Source organism: Misgurnus anguillicaudatus, chromosome 21 (genome assembly GCF_027580225.2).
Source record: "Misgurnus anguillicaudatus chromosome 21, ASM2758022v2, whole genome shotgun sequence".
NCBI classification, from domain to species: Eukaryota; Metazoa; Chordata; class Actinopteri; order Cypriniformes; family Cobitidae; genus Misgurnus; species Misgurnus anguillicaudatus.
In genome coordinates this window covers 60,040,869-60,057,724 of record NC_073357.2, presented here as the reverse complement: position 1 = coordinate 60,057,724, position 16,856 = coordinate 60,040,869, and the positions used below count along the sequence as shown (strand labels likewise).

Below are 16,856 nucleotides of genomic sequence, written 5' to 3'. Positions count from 1 at the left end.
TAAGTTACTGGCAACCAGCTGCATAATTACAGCTAATTTTTTACAGTGTATATTAGGGATGGGCATAATTAATCGACGATCGATAATTGATTGTTAAGAATTTCGTCGATAATGTTAATTTGTTATCAATTAATTGAATGCATTTTTTTTATCTAACTCCTGTTTCACAAATACTCCGTATGCAGTGCGTTTGCGTATGCAGTGCGTTTGCGTATGTGTGCGGCGAATCCGTCAAGCACCCGTTGCAGTTTTGCAATGCTTTATTTGTCTCCACATATATCATAAATAAAAATAAGCAGAGTAACTTTGCAAGTCTACCCTTCCACATTATATATTTCCTACTATGTATGTATATGATTTCCAAATAATAAACGAGAGTATTCAACGACAAAAAGCGTCTCATATGGAAATAAATCCTCACAATATTATTATTTCTCAAAACATTATGACAAAAATAAGCAACTGTATTCCTACAGTTATTCAAAGATGCACACATTATTCCGCATATATTTGAATATTATACAAAAGTATTCATATAACGGCACGTCTCATATGGCAAATAAATATCCTCACATTAACATAACAGCATAATGAAATGAATAAACAGACAATGAAACAGGATTGAAATATAAATTGTATTATTATTACCGGAAAAAAGCAAAATTGCTAAAATAATCTCTGAGGTAAATGCGTCAAAAACGCTGTTACCCGCACAATAAGTCTAAATGAGCAATAAAAGTGAAAAAAGCATTATTAGGCCATGTCTCAAAACTTTATATGACAAAATATATTTTAAACAAATGTATACTTACAGTTATTCAAAGATGCACACATTATTCCATATTACTCCCGTTTATGAGCACGTTTGTCTATGGCCTCGCTCTGTTATGTAATAGATTGACAGGTGCGCATCTCCGTCTTTCAAACATATATAATTTTGTAATTACTACCATAGGAAAATTAGCCATGATTTTATCATTGTGAAAATGTTTTTTTTTTTTTGCAGATTAAAAACGATTTGTATTTCCGCAATTTTACTACAAATACCATGGTTATGGTATTGTGGAGTTGGAGACCATAGTAAATTTGTGTCTACTGTTGTTTTACAACAAATAAAAACTAAAAGACTATGTTAGTATAATTAAACAATGGTGAAAGGGGCTCACAAAACGCACGCTGTTTCACACATACTCTGTATGCGGAATAAGCCAAGTTAGCGCTGAGGTACCTGTGCATCCCGGTCAGTCTCCTCGGAGCGGCTGTCTCCTCGGAGCGGCTGTTTTCGGCGGCGGCTGGACTGACGGTCACCATGGGTTGCGGTCGCGTCTCACCCCAAAACATGCTTTTATTTCTCAAAAAAAATCAGTAGACTGGTGCAGAAGTTTTATGCGAATTACTAAAGTTAGTTATTTTTCACGAGGCTTTAATGCTTAATTTGTTATAGCCTAATGTTAGGAAGGCTAATATCTTGCACTTTCTTCTGGCTTGAATAATTTTGAGTTACATTTTGACAAAACCTTTCAGATCTAAGTATTATGTTTTTTGTTTAATTTAATGTTAAACATGAATCTGTTTTTTTTATTTTGGAACTAATGAGGTCTCTGTTTAAGAACGCTGGCTCGCAGCTGCAGGTTCCGCTGCTTTAGAGCACCGCACATGCACGCACAATCACATATATGTTTGAAACATAGTTTAACTGTCTGCCACAAGTTGATCTTGTAATAAAGGTCTCATCGAGGAAAAACACGCTGTATATTTGTATTCATTGCATTTTTTAAGTATAAAAGTTAAATAACACATTTTATTATAAAAATATTAATGATTAATCGATAGTCGATCGTTAATTCTCCCGACGATCGACAAAGAAAACTTAATCGAATGCCCATCCCTAGTGTATATGCATGTGGTTTTTGGATTTTATGGATATTTATAATATATTTCAGTGTAAATCAACATTGCGATTTTGATGTTAGACCTTTGGGAAACACACACGTATATTGCATATAAACTCTGAATTAATATGGAGTTATAAAAGCGATGTGGATAATAGAGATCATAAGCAACAATGTATTTTTATAAAAAAATATATGTTTTTTATAGATTTACAATAGCAAAATTGTGGTACAGGTGTCTCCCAACAATGCATTTTTAAAGTGGTCATATGATGTGAAAGCTGTTTGTACATATAAAAGATTGGTAAAGACGCAAAGATAAAGTTTTAAACCTAAAAATATATTTTTTCTAACAGTGAAGGCTCATCGACACCTTCCTAAGACGCCTCATTCAAACACGCCCCCACATATCTAAGTCACTGTGTGAAAGGATTTGCATAACGCCACCCAAATGTATGAAAAAAGAAAGAAGCATCCCTCACTCTAAAAACAAACGGTGCTATATAGCACCAAAAGTGGTTCTTTGCTCGTAATCATAGAAGAACCATTTTTAGTGTCATATAGCACCGGTGAAGCACCTGTGTAGAACCATATAGTGCTATGTAGAACCATGTGTGGTAAATAATGCACATAAATAAAGTGAGCAAGAGCGCTCAACAATTATATTGAATCAACAGGCACGTGAAACCTAGCTAGCAGGTTGTTCAAACAGCAAAATCACCAGCTAACTTACTTTAAATTTGCAAGAACTATTGACTAATACAATAACAGGCTTAACTAACCCCAAAACATAAGTCCACTTACAGTTCTCACGGACACGCGTTTTATCAACTGGCTATCCTCCAGACATGATGGACCACGTCTTTATCTCATTTCGGCTATGTGGCGCGCGTGCACGCTCGCAGTGTGAAGCGCATCCACGCTATTCTCCGAGAAGTTTTATCAACTGGCTAGTTATCCTCCAGACAGTGACGGTCCGGAACATGTCTTTATCTCATTTCGGCCGTGTGGCGCGCGTGCCCGCTTGCAGTGTGAAAAGGGTCCACGCTATTTTCCGAGGTGAACTTGATGGCTTTTTTTGCAGCGAATTATTATTTTTGAATGACCTAGTTAAGGCGGTAGGGTTTCCCAGCTTAGGCGGGCCGCCCGAACTGAAAAGTGCTGTGGGAAACCTTGTGGTAAGGAGCGTATCATTTAGGTATTTGGCCAATCATAGAGAACCAACAATAATGTACGATATGTGGAGTTTGTTTTTTTAACCATAAACCACGTTAACACATTTAATTACACCAAATACACAAATAACGTTCTTTTTAGCAATGTCAAATGATCCCTTTAAAATAGTTAATTGGGTACAACATGTTTTCATAAGTATTTCATTCCAACTGTGGTTCTCATAATCTTCATCCTTTCTAAATCAGAGAACGCTACCGTGGTCACTAAGAAAAAACCCTCAGGAAAAGATATTTCAGCAGAAGAAGCCATTGTCCGAGCAGCCCAGTCCAAGCTCAATCGTAATGGCATTTTGGTCATTTTTACCTGCTTTTTGTGTTTGCTTGCTACGGTTTTGCTGTTGAAAACTGCATCAACGTATTGTAGAAGTCTTGAAAACAGGCATGTTAGCTTATCAAATGAGGTCTGTAAAGTTGCATTGGCTCTTGACATGCAAACTTGATCAGCTGTGTAGTGAACTGTATTGTGGTTGACTGACGCATCACTATGTTGATCTTTGCATGGTGCAACATGTAACAAAGGTCAAGTAATGTAATCACTACAGTCATGAAAACATTTTGTGATTCTGTGATTACTGGTACTTGACTGCATTAAGTTGCATTAACATCCAGACTCTTGGATTATTTTGTTATGTCATGTCATTTGTGCTTGGATGATGCTAATTTTAAACCTGTGAGGTATGTTGGGTCTATTGCTCGTTGCCTACGTAGGGTGTTGTATGTGATAGTGTTTCTTGGATCAGTCTGGGATATTGGATTGTTGATGTTTTGGGCCATGTGGTGTTGCATGATTGCAAACACAGATTAAACTTTTAGGCAAAAATCTTAACTTGCTGTGTGTCCCACATTTAATGCAGATGAGAGAGCAAAAGAAGTGGGGCCAGAGAAGGACAAAGGTATCTAGCATGGGTTCTGTTGACAGATGCACAATGAATTTTTGTGCATGCATTATAATATCCTAAACCACAACTGTGATAAGATGATGTGTTGTGTAATTACCTTTAGCAACACTAAAACTGCTTCATAATGTGCATGTTACCATGCATTTAACTGTGGTCTGTTTGATAATGCATAAAGATGTGGCTACATTTGAGATAAATGTTTTTATGACATTTATCTATGAACAGAATAGACATAATTTTGAATGTCATGATCTTAATGTCTAGCTAAGACGTTTGACTTTCTTCATGGCTCTCTAAATTAAAACATTCTTATTATAGTTTAGAAAGGTCACAGATTATGGTGTGAATATAAACATCTAAATAAAAAATAAATGCTGTAGGTGTGTGTATTTTAACCTACTTACGAATTATGACCATTATTAACATTACTCGGGCGTAAGACGGCTCAGCAGCTTGGTTTAAATGTTTGCATGGGAGAAGCAAGATGAGTGTCTAGAGATGTGAACTCAGTATTTTGTCCCCTCGTTCTCAGAGCTTCCCACCAGAGACGTTGGGCGAAAGCTAAAAGCAGCTCTGAAGGAGCAGTTACGATTGATTCACGAGAAGATTGAAGCCAAAAAGATCGCCAAATTAGCCCTTGCTGAGGTCCGTAATGTTTTGGCTAAAGAGGAAGAAGATAGACAAGCTGCTCTTGCTGCTAAGAAAGCCAAAGAGGAAGCAGAAGCTAAACTTCGAAAAGAACAAGAACGAATAGAACAAGAGAAACTAGCCAAGCTAAAGGCAGAGAAAGAGAGACTGGAGAAAGAGAGACTGGAGAAAGAAAAAGCTGAGAAAGAAAGATTGGCAAAAGAAAAAGCGGAGAAGGAAAGATTGGAAAAAGAGAGATTAGAAAAAGAAAGATTGGCCAAAGAAAAAGCGGAGAAGGAAAGATTGGAAAAAGAGAGATTAGAAAAAGAAAGATTGGCCAAAGAAAAAGCGGAGAAGGAAAGATTGGAAAAAGAGAGATTAGAAAAAGAAAGATTGGCCAAAGAAAAAGCGGAGAAGGAAAGACTGGAAAAAGAGAGATTAGAAAAAGAAAGATTGGCCAAAGAAAAAGCGGAGAAGGAAAGACTGGAAAAAGAGAGATTAGAAAAAGAAAGATTGGCCAAAGAAAAAGCGGAGAAGGAAAGATTGGAAAAAGAGAGATTAGAGAAAGAAAGATTGGCCAAAGAAAAAGCGGAGAAGGAAAGACTGGAAAAAGAGAGATTAGAAAAAGAAAGATTGGCCAAAGAAAAAGCGGAGAAGGAAAGACTGGAAAAAGAGAGATTAGAAAAAGAAAGATTGGCCAAAGAAAAAGCGGAGAAGGAAAGATTGGAAAAAGAGAGATTAGAAAAAGAAAGATTGGCCAAAGAAAAAGCGGAGAAGGAAAGACTGGAAAAAGAGAGATTAGAAAAAGAAAGATTGGCCAAAGAAAAAGCGGAGAAGGAAAGATTGGAAAAAGAGAGATTGGAGAAAGAAAGATTGGCCAAAGAAAAAGCTGAAAAAGAAAGATTGGAAAAAGAGAGATTGGAGAAAGAAAGATTGGCCAAAGAAAAAGCGGAGAAAGAAAGATTGGAAAAAGAGAGATTGGAGAAAGAAAGATTGGCCAAAGAAAAAGCAGAGAAAGAGAGATTGGAGAAAGAAAGATTGGCCAAAGAAAAAGCGGAGAAAGAAAGATTGGCCAAAGAAAAAGCGGAGAAGGAAAGATTGGAAAAAGAGAGATTAGAAAAAGAAAGATTGGCCAAAGAAAAGGTGGAGAAGGAAAGATTGGAAAAAGAGAGATTGGAAAAAGAAAGATTGGCCAAAGAAAAAGCATTGGAGAAAGAAAGATTGGCCAAAGAAAAAGCTGAAAAAGAAAGATTGGAGAAAGAAAGATTGGCCAAAGAAAAAGCGGAGAAAGAAAGATTGGCCAAAGAAAAAGCAGAGAAAGAGAGATTGGAGAAAGAAAGATTGGCCAAAGAAAAAGCGGAGAAAGAAAGATTGGCCAAAGAAAAAGCGGAGAAAGAAAGATTGGCCAAAGAAAAAGCAGAAAAAGAGAGACTGGCCAAAGAAAAAGCAGAGAAAGAGAGATTGGAGAAAGAGAGATTGGAGAAAGAGAGATTGGAGAAAGAGAGATTGGAGAAAGAGAGATTGGAGAAAGAGAGATTGGCCAAAGAAAAGACAGAAAAGGAGAAATTAGAGAAAGAAAGATTGGTGAAGGAAAAGGCAGAGAAAGAGAGAGCAGAAAAAGAGAAACTTGCTACAAAGAAAGCAGAAAAAGACAAAGATGAAAAAGTAAAAAGTGCAAAAGCTAAACTAGCTGAGACAGAAAAAGACAAAGAGACACCAACAAAGGAGAAGACAACTAAAGGACGAAAGGCTGACCAATCAGAGAATGAGAAAGATGCAGATGATGAAAAGAAGAAAGATGAAAAGAATAACAAAAAGAACAAAATATCCACTCATGGTCTCCTTAAGTCCTCAAACAAGAGAAACAGAAATTGATGATAAATGATTTATTGTATAAACGCAGGTGAAGCAATGGAAACTGATATTCAGATCTGCTCAGCTAAACTCAATCTCAAGAGGCATTAAAAAGTTCACTCATTTCTGCATATCTGCACGTTTAGATGGTTCATATAAACCGATTCACTGTTCAAATCAATAATTCAGTGATTCATTTAAGTCTTTGTTGTAGAAAAATATTGAAATCATGTTGCTATTAATCATATGAATTAGTGTGGCTTGCAGGTTTTATTAGTTTAGTAAGTCATTTCTGTTCATCTTGACACAAGATCATTTTGTGTAAATATGTTCGTTAAAAATGCAAGAAAGTGCGAACTCAGTATTTGGGCGCTGTCTGAAACCTTGAGATGTGACTTTCCATATGCGCAAAGAAAACACAAAACTTTAAACAACGTGTGAATAGCACATTGACATATTTTTTCGCATCTTCTTCTTTGCTTGTATATTAGAATTGTCAAGGCCTAAAAACACGTGCAAATGATAACATTTAGTGACGATCGGAGAATTGACACTTCCGTCAAATGGCTCAAGCATCGTTAATGTTGGCCATCAGGGTGTCATTATTGTCTAGCCTGGATTATCTGGTATATTTTTTTAAATAAATGTATATGGTTTACTTTAATAGGTTTAATGTATTAATTTTTGTTTGTCATTTGTAGTGAAGTTATCTGTAAAGTGAAAGTTGGATCAATTTGTAACCCCAAAAATATATATTTTTTTAAAGTGAAAATTTAAGTGAAAAAGCTTTAAAAAAATTATTTTTATTTTTTTCACCTTAATTTTTTCACTTAAAGAATTAAATGCAACTTTCACTTTTTACAGTTTAAAGGTAAAGTTATTGATATTTTATTACACTTAATATAGTTAACTTAATTTGACTTGAATGTTTTCTCTTGTATCTCATACAGAGTAGTTTATAAGTAGTTTCTTAAAAACAGACTTTATGACTCACAGTTTGTATTACTTTTGTTTGAGAGGCAGCAAAAATTTTGGTTTAGTTGTATTCTGAACAAAAAATGCATAAAACTGAAATCATAAGATGCATTTACGTCAGATAAGATGCATTGTGACAGACTGTAACAAGGGACATAAACAGAGACAAAATGTCCAGTTCTGCGTTCCCCGAAACCTTCTTAGCTCTACGTCGTTCTTAAGTTGTACCTTAAGCTGTACCTTATCGTTAATACGTGTTTTCCGAAACGTTCTTAGTTACGTATCCCTTCTGTAAGTCATACTTTCGGAAGGTTGGTCTGAAGCACTCTTAGCTATACCTTATCCACTTGACTCCACTAGGGGCCATCACTGTGATAAAAGCTTACATTGCAGTCTATATAACTAAATATTTGTAAAAAATAAAAAAAAGTTGCAATACACTCCTTGTTCAATTAGTCAAATATTTTTATATTTAAAGAATAAAACATTCACATAATTAGACATAATTACACTGATGGTTGTTAGAATTTTTATCATGTTTCCGAAATGAACATCAGCTTCGAGCTATTAAATGCTACAGGCTTAAGAAACTATTTAAAAACTATATTTTGGGTGGAGGAGTCAGTTATACAGCGAATTTCACTATTTCATTTGTGCATTTCATATCCGTTAAATTTTTTGTTTACCGGCTATTTTAGCTGCAAAAAAAAAAAAAATCAAGTAAAAAATCGCACGCCACGGGAGCACATTCATCTTAAACCATAATTGTTGATTTTCCTAAATATTATTATTGATGTTGATTCGACTTTGCATCGAAGTTTTTTTAATGTTTTATAATTTTGAGGCAACTGCATGCCATATTCTTTATAAACATTCAAAAGAAACTGGCCTTGGATAGTCTCCTAAGGTCAACAAAATTTCCACATTAAAACTAATCAAAGCTAAAATCTAATGCAATCATAATATATATTTATATATAATATAATATATATTTTTATGTTATATTTAACAGGAGCGGCTCCAGAAATGCGTCTTATCCGCATTGTAACCACGCTTGCGCATCCAGTGTCCAAGCACAATAAACGTGTGAACTAATGAACGACAGTTTGTTTTTATATAAATTTTAATTTTAATGCACATCCAAGCATGTGACTTTCACGACCCACCTTATTCCCCTGTGCAGCGCTGGGAACCCCTAATATAAAGTATCCTTTAAAGTGAAGGAATAGCGGATGCATTGGAGCAGTTTATGCATGATACGTTTGGAAATGAATTGCGGGTTTTGCACGGGTTTGATATATAATAAAAGGTTGAATTTAGTTGTTTGCAATTTGAAATATTTTTACAAGATATTCCTAATAAATGTAACTTGAACTATTTCTGAAATATTTCTTTAATAAAGAAAACTGCTATCTCATAACGCAGCGAAACCTATTACATAAAGTGAACAATTGATTGTCGAGCAATCGATATCAACCTATTCAGCACCATCTCCATGGACAGCACCTGGTAACGTCGTACGTAAGAAGGAATACCTTAAGAAACCCGCTAAGGTACAGTTCGGGAAACACGCCTGGAAAAGGTATACCTGTAGTTAAGATTTAACTTAAGAGTCTTTGTAGCGCGCTAAGAGACAACGTTATCGGGAAACGCAGCCCAGTTCTGCACACTGATTGTTGTTATAAGAGAAAGTCTTTTTGCATTGTGCTGATATTTACATCTTAAAAAAGGAAATCATGCAGATACAACGAATGTTGACCACGCTGTCTAAACACACATCGCCGATCATATTGATCACTTATCTGTTATTATCAGATAAGTATTGTGTTATCTGAGCCAGTGTATTGAGATTGTATGATGTAAGATGAACGTGCTAAAGTATAATGAAGATTAACTTGCATATACAGTCATTTATTAATTAAAATAATAATTGACTGAATGTCATCTATGTCTAGCACATTTTTAATTTTTGGACATGGACATGTTGTTTGTCAAACACTAGTACTATAGTGTACTGTATATGAATCTATAGGAATACATGAATATTTACATTTAACATGTAACTGGTTACTGTTTATTTTCAGCTGATTATGTTTGAATTACATTATGTTTTTTGTTTATATAGCAGTTTACTTAAATAATAGTAAAGTGTGACAAGTGATGTTTTGAAAGTGCAAATATTTTAATGTAGTCTCTCAGTTGATCTGTTTATGTTGTTGTGATCAACCATGTTTTTCTTGCATTATTTCGTTTTTAGAATGATGTTTGAGACTTTAGGGTTTTGTTGTAAACACATTGCTAATTTCTTGTCATTGCATATATGGGTCAACACACAGTACTGGTATTGTGTGCTGCTAACACAGACAATGAATTAGTATTACAGACAGAACATCAGTATTATCTGCAAATTAAACTTTTTCTAATTTCTGAAAAAACATCTTCGGATTAACATCCAACATAATTTTCGTAAGAATAAAGAATGACCAATTGATTTGTGGTGTGTTGATAACATGGACAAATGATGTCTAAATCTGGTGCTTTTTCTATAAATTTGGGTGATAAAATCTCTTTGGTTTCTCTCCTAATGTAAATAGGATACATATTTCATTTTGCTTTTTCCATTTAAATATACATTTGAACTGAAAGGTGGGCATGTGATTTAGACTAGTATTGTGTTTTAACCTATACAGTATATGTGTTTGCATAGAGTATCTATATTTTCCAATGTACTGCGCCCTGTCAGTAGTGATTTTGTTTAATGCCTAAATTAGTTACCTATATCTTAGTTATTATAGGTATGGTTTTTAACATTAAAGATGATGTGTGTAATGTCTGTGGACAGTCTTGAGTTTAGATAGAAGCACGCATGTCATACTGTTTAAACACATATCAGTGTTTGTTTAAAAACACTTAATTCTTTAAAAAAGTTTATTAAGTATGTTCATTGAAAAAATTAATGTGTGGTGAGATGTTTAGAGAAAGTAAATTGCTGTAGGTAATTGATTCCAATAAATGTGAAATCTTTTTCCTAAAAAAGTCTGGTTGATACATGACCTTGTGTGTGTGTGTGTGTGTGTGTGTGTGTGTGTGCGCGTGCATGTGTGTGTGTGTGTGTGTACCTGGTAATTATCACATTGTGGGGACCAATTGAAGAGTTTTTGTTCCAAAACGCAATAAATACATTTGGACACATTTCGGTAAAAACGTGTTTTCTATACCAAGAAAGTGACAAGATGAAAACCACTATTTTCTGTTACAAACTTTCTCATAGCATCTTTAGGTTATAAAAACAAAAAAAATTCAAATCCATAACTTGATTTTCAAAGATTTATTATAAAAACTAATTATTTTTTCCACAAAATGCAATAAATCCATCACAGTTTTTGTTTCAAAATGCTATAAAACTATTGAATCAATAATTGTGCATTCATCTTTACCATTTTATATTAATTTAGTTGACTAGTTGTACATACTGACTAAAAAAATAAACATTAATGTCATTAATCAAATCACTTACTTTGCCATATTAAGAACACTGTCATTGCAGCGGTTATATTTGACGTCGTTGCTTAGCAATTTTCACAGCGATCAGCTGTAAAATGTTTTGGTCCTGCTCGATTTTCGTTGACTTTGAGTAAAATAATGTAAAGTTTTCATAAGATCCTCTGGGGTCGATGTGTTAGCATGAGAAACTTGATGCTGTCGGGAGATAAGCACCCGTCTCCCGAGTGCCTCTCGCGTAAATTATTAGATGTTGATGACAATCTTTCCCATCACAGAAAACAACCACAGGTTTATTAATGCCATTAAAATATTATTTTGTTTTGTTTGTTGATCACGAAGTACAAAAGTAGATGAGGAAAACTAGGACTCCGTCAGCGTGCCGCCATTGTTTGTTTACATTGCGTGACTGGTGGGCTGTAATTTCTGGAATGGATTTATTGCGTTCTGTAAAAAAGGAGCAGTGGCGTTTATCGCATTTTGGGGAAAAAGGGAGAAAAGATGACAGAACAACACGGCGGACACTGGACTTTGCGTAAAATTAATTATTTACTTTTAAATACTGACCTGATATAATACTGATTTTGGCAGTAACTCGTTTTTTTTCAAAAAATGGCGTTTATCGCGTTTTGGAACCAAACTCTTCAATTGTCCCCACAAAGATAGGAATACCAGTAAAATTTTTAGACCTTGTGGGGACATTTTGAGGTCCCCATGAGGAAACAAGCTTATAAATCAAAACAGAATGATGTTTCTTGAAAATCTAAGGCATAAAAACCATTACGTCTATGGAATGTCCCCACAAAACATGGAAACAAGAATGTGTGTGTGTGTGTGTGTGTGTGTGTGCGTGCGTGCGTGTGTCTGAATGAAGGTTATTGTCATTTATTTCTTTTGTTATCAGAAATAAACTACTGTATAGGGACACTGTTGTTATTGATTATGTGGAGGTTTACCGGAAGTTGCATTTAGTCCACGAAAGCCGTTTGTTTTTGTTCACACAATACGGGTTCCTGAAATGTTAAGGCCATAGGCAATGTTACTAGTAGGTCCCCTTTTGGGAACGATCCCATAATCAATTCCAGGAAGTGTTTGCATTCACACAGAAGGCAGTTTTGGGCAATTTTCTCTTATAGACATTACAGTTACATTTTGCAGGTCCATACTGAAAAAAACACAAACTTACCACTCAGAAACGTCCATTAACAATCTCCAAACAATTGATTATTCCTCAAAATCTGTATCTTTATCAGATACAGACTCAAACATAAGATCTGTTTACACACACACAGAGCTACTGAAGGAGAAACAGCCAATCAGAGCAGAGCTAAACATTATTATTCATGACCCTTTCACATAAGGTAATAATAGACCATTTCATTATAAAGGCAAATCCTAGGGTTGTAAATGGACATGTAAAACTGACTCTGGATCATTTTTGCATTTAATAAAGGCACATACCTTTTATATAGATATCAGAGAACAATTTAACAGATTATTACAATGCATTCTTAGGCACCTTTTAAGGGATAGTTTACCAAAAAATGGGTCATCATTTACTCACCCTGTTTTTTTGTTCTGCTAAACACAAAGGAAGATATATTGAACAGTGGCTGTAACAGTTTTGGTAACATTAAAGGAATAGTCTACTCATTTTCCATATTAAAATATGTTATTACCTTAACTAAGAATTGTTGATACATCCTTCTATCATCTGTGTGCGTGCGAGTACTTCGACTCGCCTGAAAAGTCCACTTCCCTTCTCCCTCTCATAACACCCTCCTTACTGCGCCGAGTCGAAGTACTCCCAAAAGTGCTATTACGCTGTAAATTATAGTTCCTCTTTTAAATCCGCTTAGAAAAGCGCTACGTTTTAATTTGTACCACCAAACTTGCTCGTATAACTACTCGTCTTAAATAGGAAAAACGTTGATGTGTTTGGTCACTTCTAACTCTATCTCTAAATGGTACCATTGAATGAATGGGGCTAAGCTAAATGCTATCGAAGCGTCGCAGCGCGCTCCAGCGCTTACGTGCACGCACACAGATGATAGAGGGATGTATCAACAATTCTTAGTTAAGGTAATAACATATTTTAATATTGAAAATGAGTAGACTATTCCTTTAACTTGAATTTTTTCCTACTTTGGAAGTGTTTTTTAGACTGGAGCACAATACAAATACAAATAAGTTGATAAATTGATGGTTTGGCATACACATGCAGTATATTGAGGTCATATGACAACAGTGGAGCCTAGTATACTGTTTTATGTCACATGCTACTACTAATATTATTAAGAAAATAGTTGTGTCATACATACTGGGATTGTGTTTTCAGGACTTTCAGAGTTACCTGTGACATCACATGAAATCCCTTTAGAAAAAGGTAAGGAAACCATTATAAAAGATCCTTCTCAGTTTGGGTAATGTTTGCTGTTCATCTTTGGGTGAACTTCACACTCTTTCTGTATGTCTGGATGTTTTCATAGAGATAATACTTTATTTACTGTACCTAAGAAAGAGTAGACTGCTTTTTTCATAATATTTTTTGTTATATTTTAAAATAAATTATTAGTAGTAAAGCGTAGTTGTTTTAAATATGAATAGCCCAATTATTTTTTACAAAGGTTTGTCTGCTAAATGCTGTTGGGCCATTCCTACGAATCTGTGCCATTTGTATGTTGTAACTCGTTAAAATTGAAGTTAATTTTTAATCACTAAATCTAATTTACTTTTCAAAATGAGTATTGGTCAACCTCAGGTAACTATTTTATTTTTAACATGGTTTCTTAATGGAGGATGGAGGTACTTTTGTAACAGGACTGAAAGTAACAAGACTTTTTAGCATAGATTGAGCAAATACATGAAATATAGCTGCATTAAATGTGTGCTAATAGCATGAAGACACTGAGCAAATTCTAGTGATTTACCAAATGTTTTATTTTATTTTAAAATAAACAGATAACATCAAAGAAATAATATAAGTAACATGACTGAACATTAAGATTGTCATTCACAGTCAGAGCCTTAATATCATAAAATATACAGAAAAAAATAAGAAAAGTGATCTTCACATGGTATTCAGAAGATCCAGATGATGTCACTTCCTTTTAAAAATGAGACTTGTTGAGTATTCCTAGATTATCAGAGGAGGGAACGTTTTGGAGACAATCCTGGGGACATGACTAAAATGTGCATTTTATCTAAAATATTTATAGGGCACATACCATGAAAATCTGACTTTTTCCATGTTTAAGTGCTATAATTGGGTGCCCAGTGCTTCTATCAACCTAGAAAATGTGATAAAGATCAACCCAGTAACTTAGTTTTGGTAAACCATTCCCTGCAAGCATGTAATAAAATAGGCAATTGAAATTTGCCTCCCCTTGTGATGTCAGAAGGGGATCTTATTATAATAGTACCGCCCCTTAATCTTCACTGTCCAACCACTGGACTGCCATTTAGTGCAGAGAGAGAAAGAGAGAAAATGCCAGCACAATTGAGTTTCAATTTCAACAAACCACTATTATTGCATTTCATCAGCTCATTTGCATTTTAAAGGACACACACAAAACGACACATTTTTGCTCACACATACAAATTGTCAATTTTAACATGTTATAATAAATTATCTATATGGTATTTTCAGCTAAAACATCACATACATACTCTTGGGAGACCGAAGACTTATTTTACATTTTAAAAAGTCTTGTGAAATGTCCCCTTTAAAGCAAAGCTGGGATATGGACCCACACAAAAATCCAAAAAATAAAGATATCTGAAGGATTTTATGCTTTATATTTATAGGCAAAATATATGGATAAAAATGCTTTTTTAAAGTTTTCTATGTAGTTTTTATTGTTTTAAATTATATAGTTTAAATTTGGTGTTAGATGAACATGCAGGACACTTTGCTAAATAATAAAATGTATTTTAGAGTTCGTTTTCTTACATTTTTATAAATATAATGTCCTGGGGACAAGAAATGGCACAGATTCGGCGCAGTGGCCCTGTTAGTCATCTTGTTGTCATGTAACAAGAAATAGTATAAAACTAAATGGTGTATTTTTGTTTCAATTTTTAGTTTTATTGTTCATATATCTCATGAACAATCCCACAGAAGTATCTCAGACACTATTGGTTCATTTTTCAGGTTCAGCAGAAGAAATAAACATAAAATCGGAAGAAACAGAGTCTGTTTTTTCTAACAAAGGTAACCTAACAAAATTATAATTGTTATACTTAATGCACAATTTTATTTTGCCATGGAAGGGAGCCATTGTGTATAGTTTTTATGAGTGTGAAATTGAATTTGTTGCATTTTAGAATTAGATGCACAATCTCTTCCTGTTGAAAACAAAAGTAATGCATGCACAATTCTTTTTTTATTATTTACACATTTTGTAAAAATGTGTGTCTATTTAAGAGCCAACAGAACAGCCTCAATCTGAATCTACACCCAATGATGAGACTTCAGTAGAGTCCACAACAGATCCTACAACTCAACTCAAAACAGAGCCGCCAACAGCAACTCAAGCTGAATCAGAATCAGTGTCTACACCTGTAACACATTCAGAATCAACAGATGAACAAACACCAGACGCCAAATCAGAGTCAGAAGGTAAGTTCAGCTCACTTTAACACTGTTTATCCTTTATCATTTTATTTGAAGATCTTACATCTTTCTACACAGCCAAAAAGAAGAAACCAAAACTCCTGAATAAATTTGACAAAACCATCAAATCGGAGATTAACGCCGCAGAGAAATTGCGCAAGAAGGGAAAAACATATAGGGTTGGAAAAATAGTTCACCTTACAATTGCTTGTAAAAACGTCTAACGTTTAAAAATACTCTTTTCCAGGGAAATGCTGAGGAATCTCTTCGTGCTTTTGAAGCTCTTGTCCAAAAGTACCCTCACAGCCCGAGGTGTCGATATGGCAAAGCACAGGTAACACAAACTCAAGTCAACATCACTGTTCAGATCAGACGCACTTCAGTAAATATATACTCTAATCTGTTCTGCTTCTAACAAGCAGTAATGCCATCATTGAGGTATTATACGATATCTTTTATATAATGTACAGTATGAATGAGCTTGTATGGGTGATTCTCACGAAAACTTGGTTTTAAAAATGTCAAGCATGAAAATGTAAAAATTGCTTAAATTTACTTTTTCCCCACCAGACATTGAAAAACAAAGTCTGGAGTAAATGGGAACATTAATTTAAAACTTTTACTTATCATTTAACACTTTTTGTAACATAATTTTAAAAATCTCATTACCGCAACAGTCAGAAAACATCAACACTGACATATTTTCAAAATGACATGACAAACCTGAAAGAACATAATTTGGAGATTCTGCACATGCATCAAACTATTATGCTTCTATTAATTAAATTAACATTTAATAAGCATCTGTTGCGGTAATGATAATGAAAATGTCGTGTAAGCATTCTGACAAGACAATATTTCAAATTAACTGTAAAAAAATGATCTTACCTGGTAGCCATCTTGAAGTAACTGGTCCATGTGCTTGGTCACTCAAAATCAAACTTTATTAAAATTCTGTATGTGGGCTTAAACTGTTCTCAAAAAGTGTTGCGGAGGATGAGAACATCAGGCATGGACACATCATTTTCCAAATTTTTCTTCATTATTATTATACATGAATATTCAGTAAATATTTTTCTGTCATCTAAAGTAGTCTAGCAAAACATCCATTTATTTTTTTCTTAATATTTTTGTGTTAATTTGATTAAATTACAACATAACGCATGTTCAAACACAGCCGGACACATTGCGGTAATGAGAATTTCAGCAGAAAATGAGATAAAATTTACAATTATAAATTCTTATGTTGAAATTACAC

The 16,856-nt window shown here is 34.3% G+C and overlaps 1 protein-coding gene across 5 annotated transcripts in view; it reads left to right on the top strand.

Moving 5' to 3' along the window:
- unm_hu7910 (un-named hu7910) overlaps nt 1-16,856 on the top strand; it is a 40,961-nt gene that overhangs the window by 8,387 nt on the left and 15,718 nt on the right. For 3 of the 5 annotated variants that reach the window (XM_055216959.2, XM_055216940.2, XM_055216949.2), the window contains 3 exons: nt 3,314-3,406; nt 3,982-4,020; nt 4,559-7,661. In XM_055216959.2, the coding sequence (XP_055072934.2) occupies nt 3,314-3,406; nt 3,982-4,020; nt 4,559-6,528 (2,102 nt within the window). In that variant the 3' untranslated portion in view covers nt 6,529-7,661. Of the gene's footprint in view, nt 1-3,313; nt 3,407-3,981; nt 4,021-4,558; nt 7,662-13,321; nt 13,370-15,136; nt 15,197-15,409; nt 15,605-15,676; nt 15,768-15,850; nt 15,933-16,856 lie in introns of those variants that run through there. The other 2 variants (XM_073859559.1, XM_055216967.2) reach the window with 2 other exon arrangements.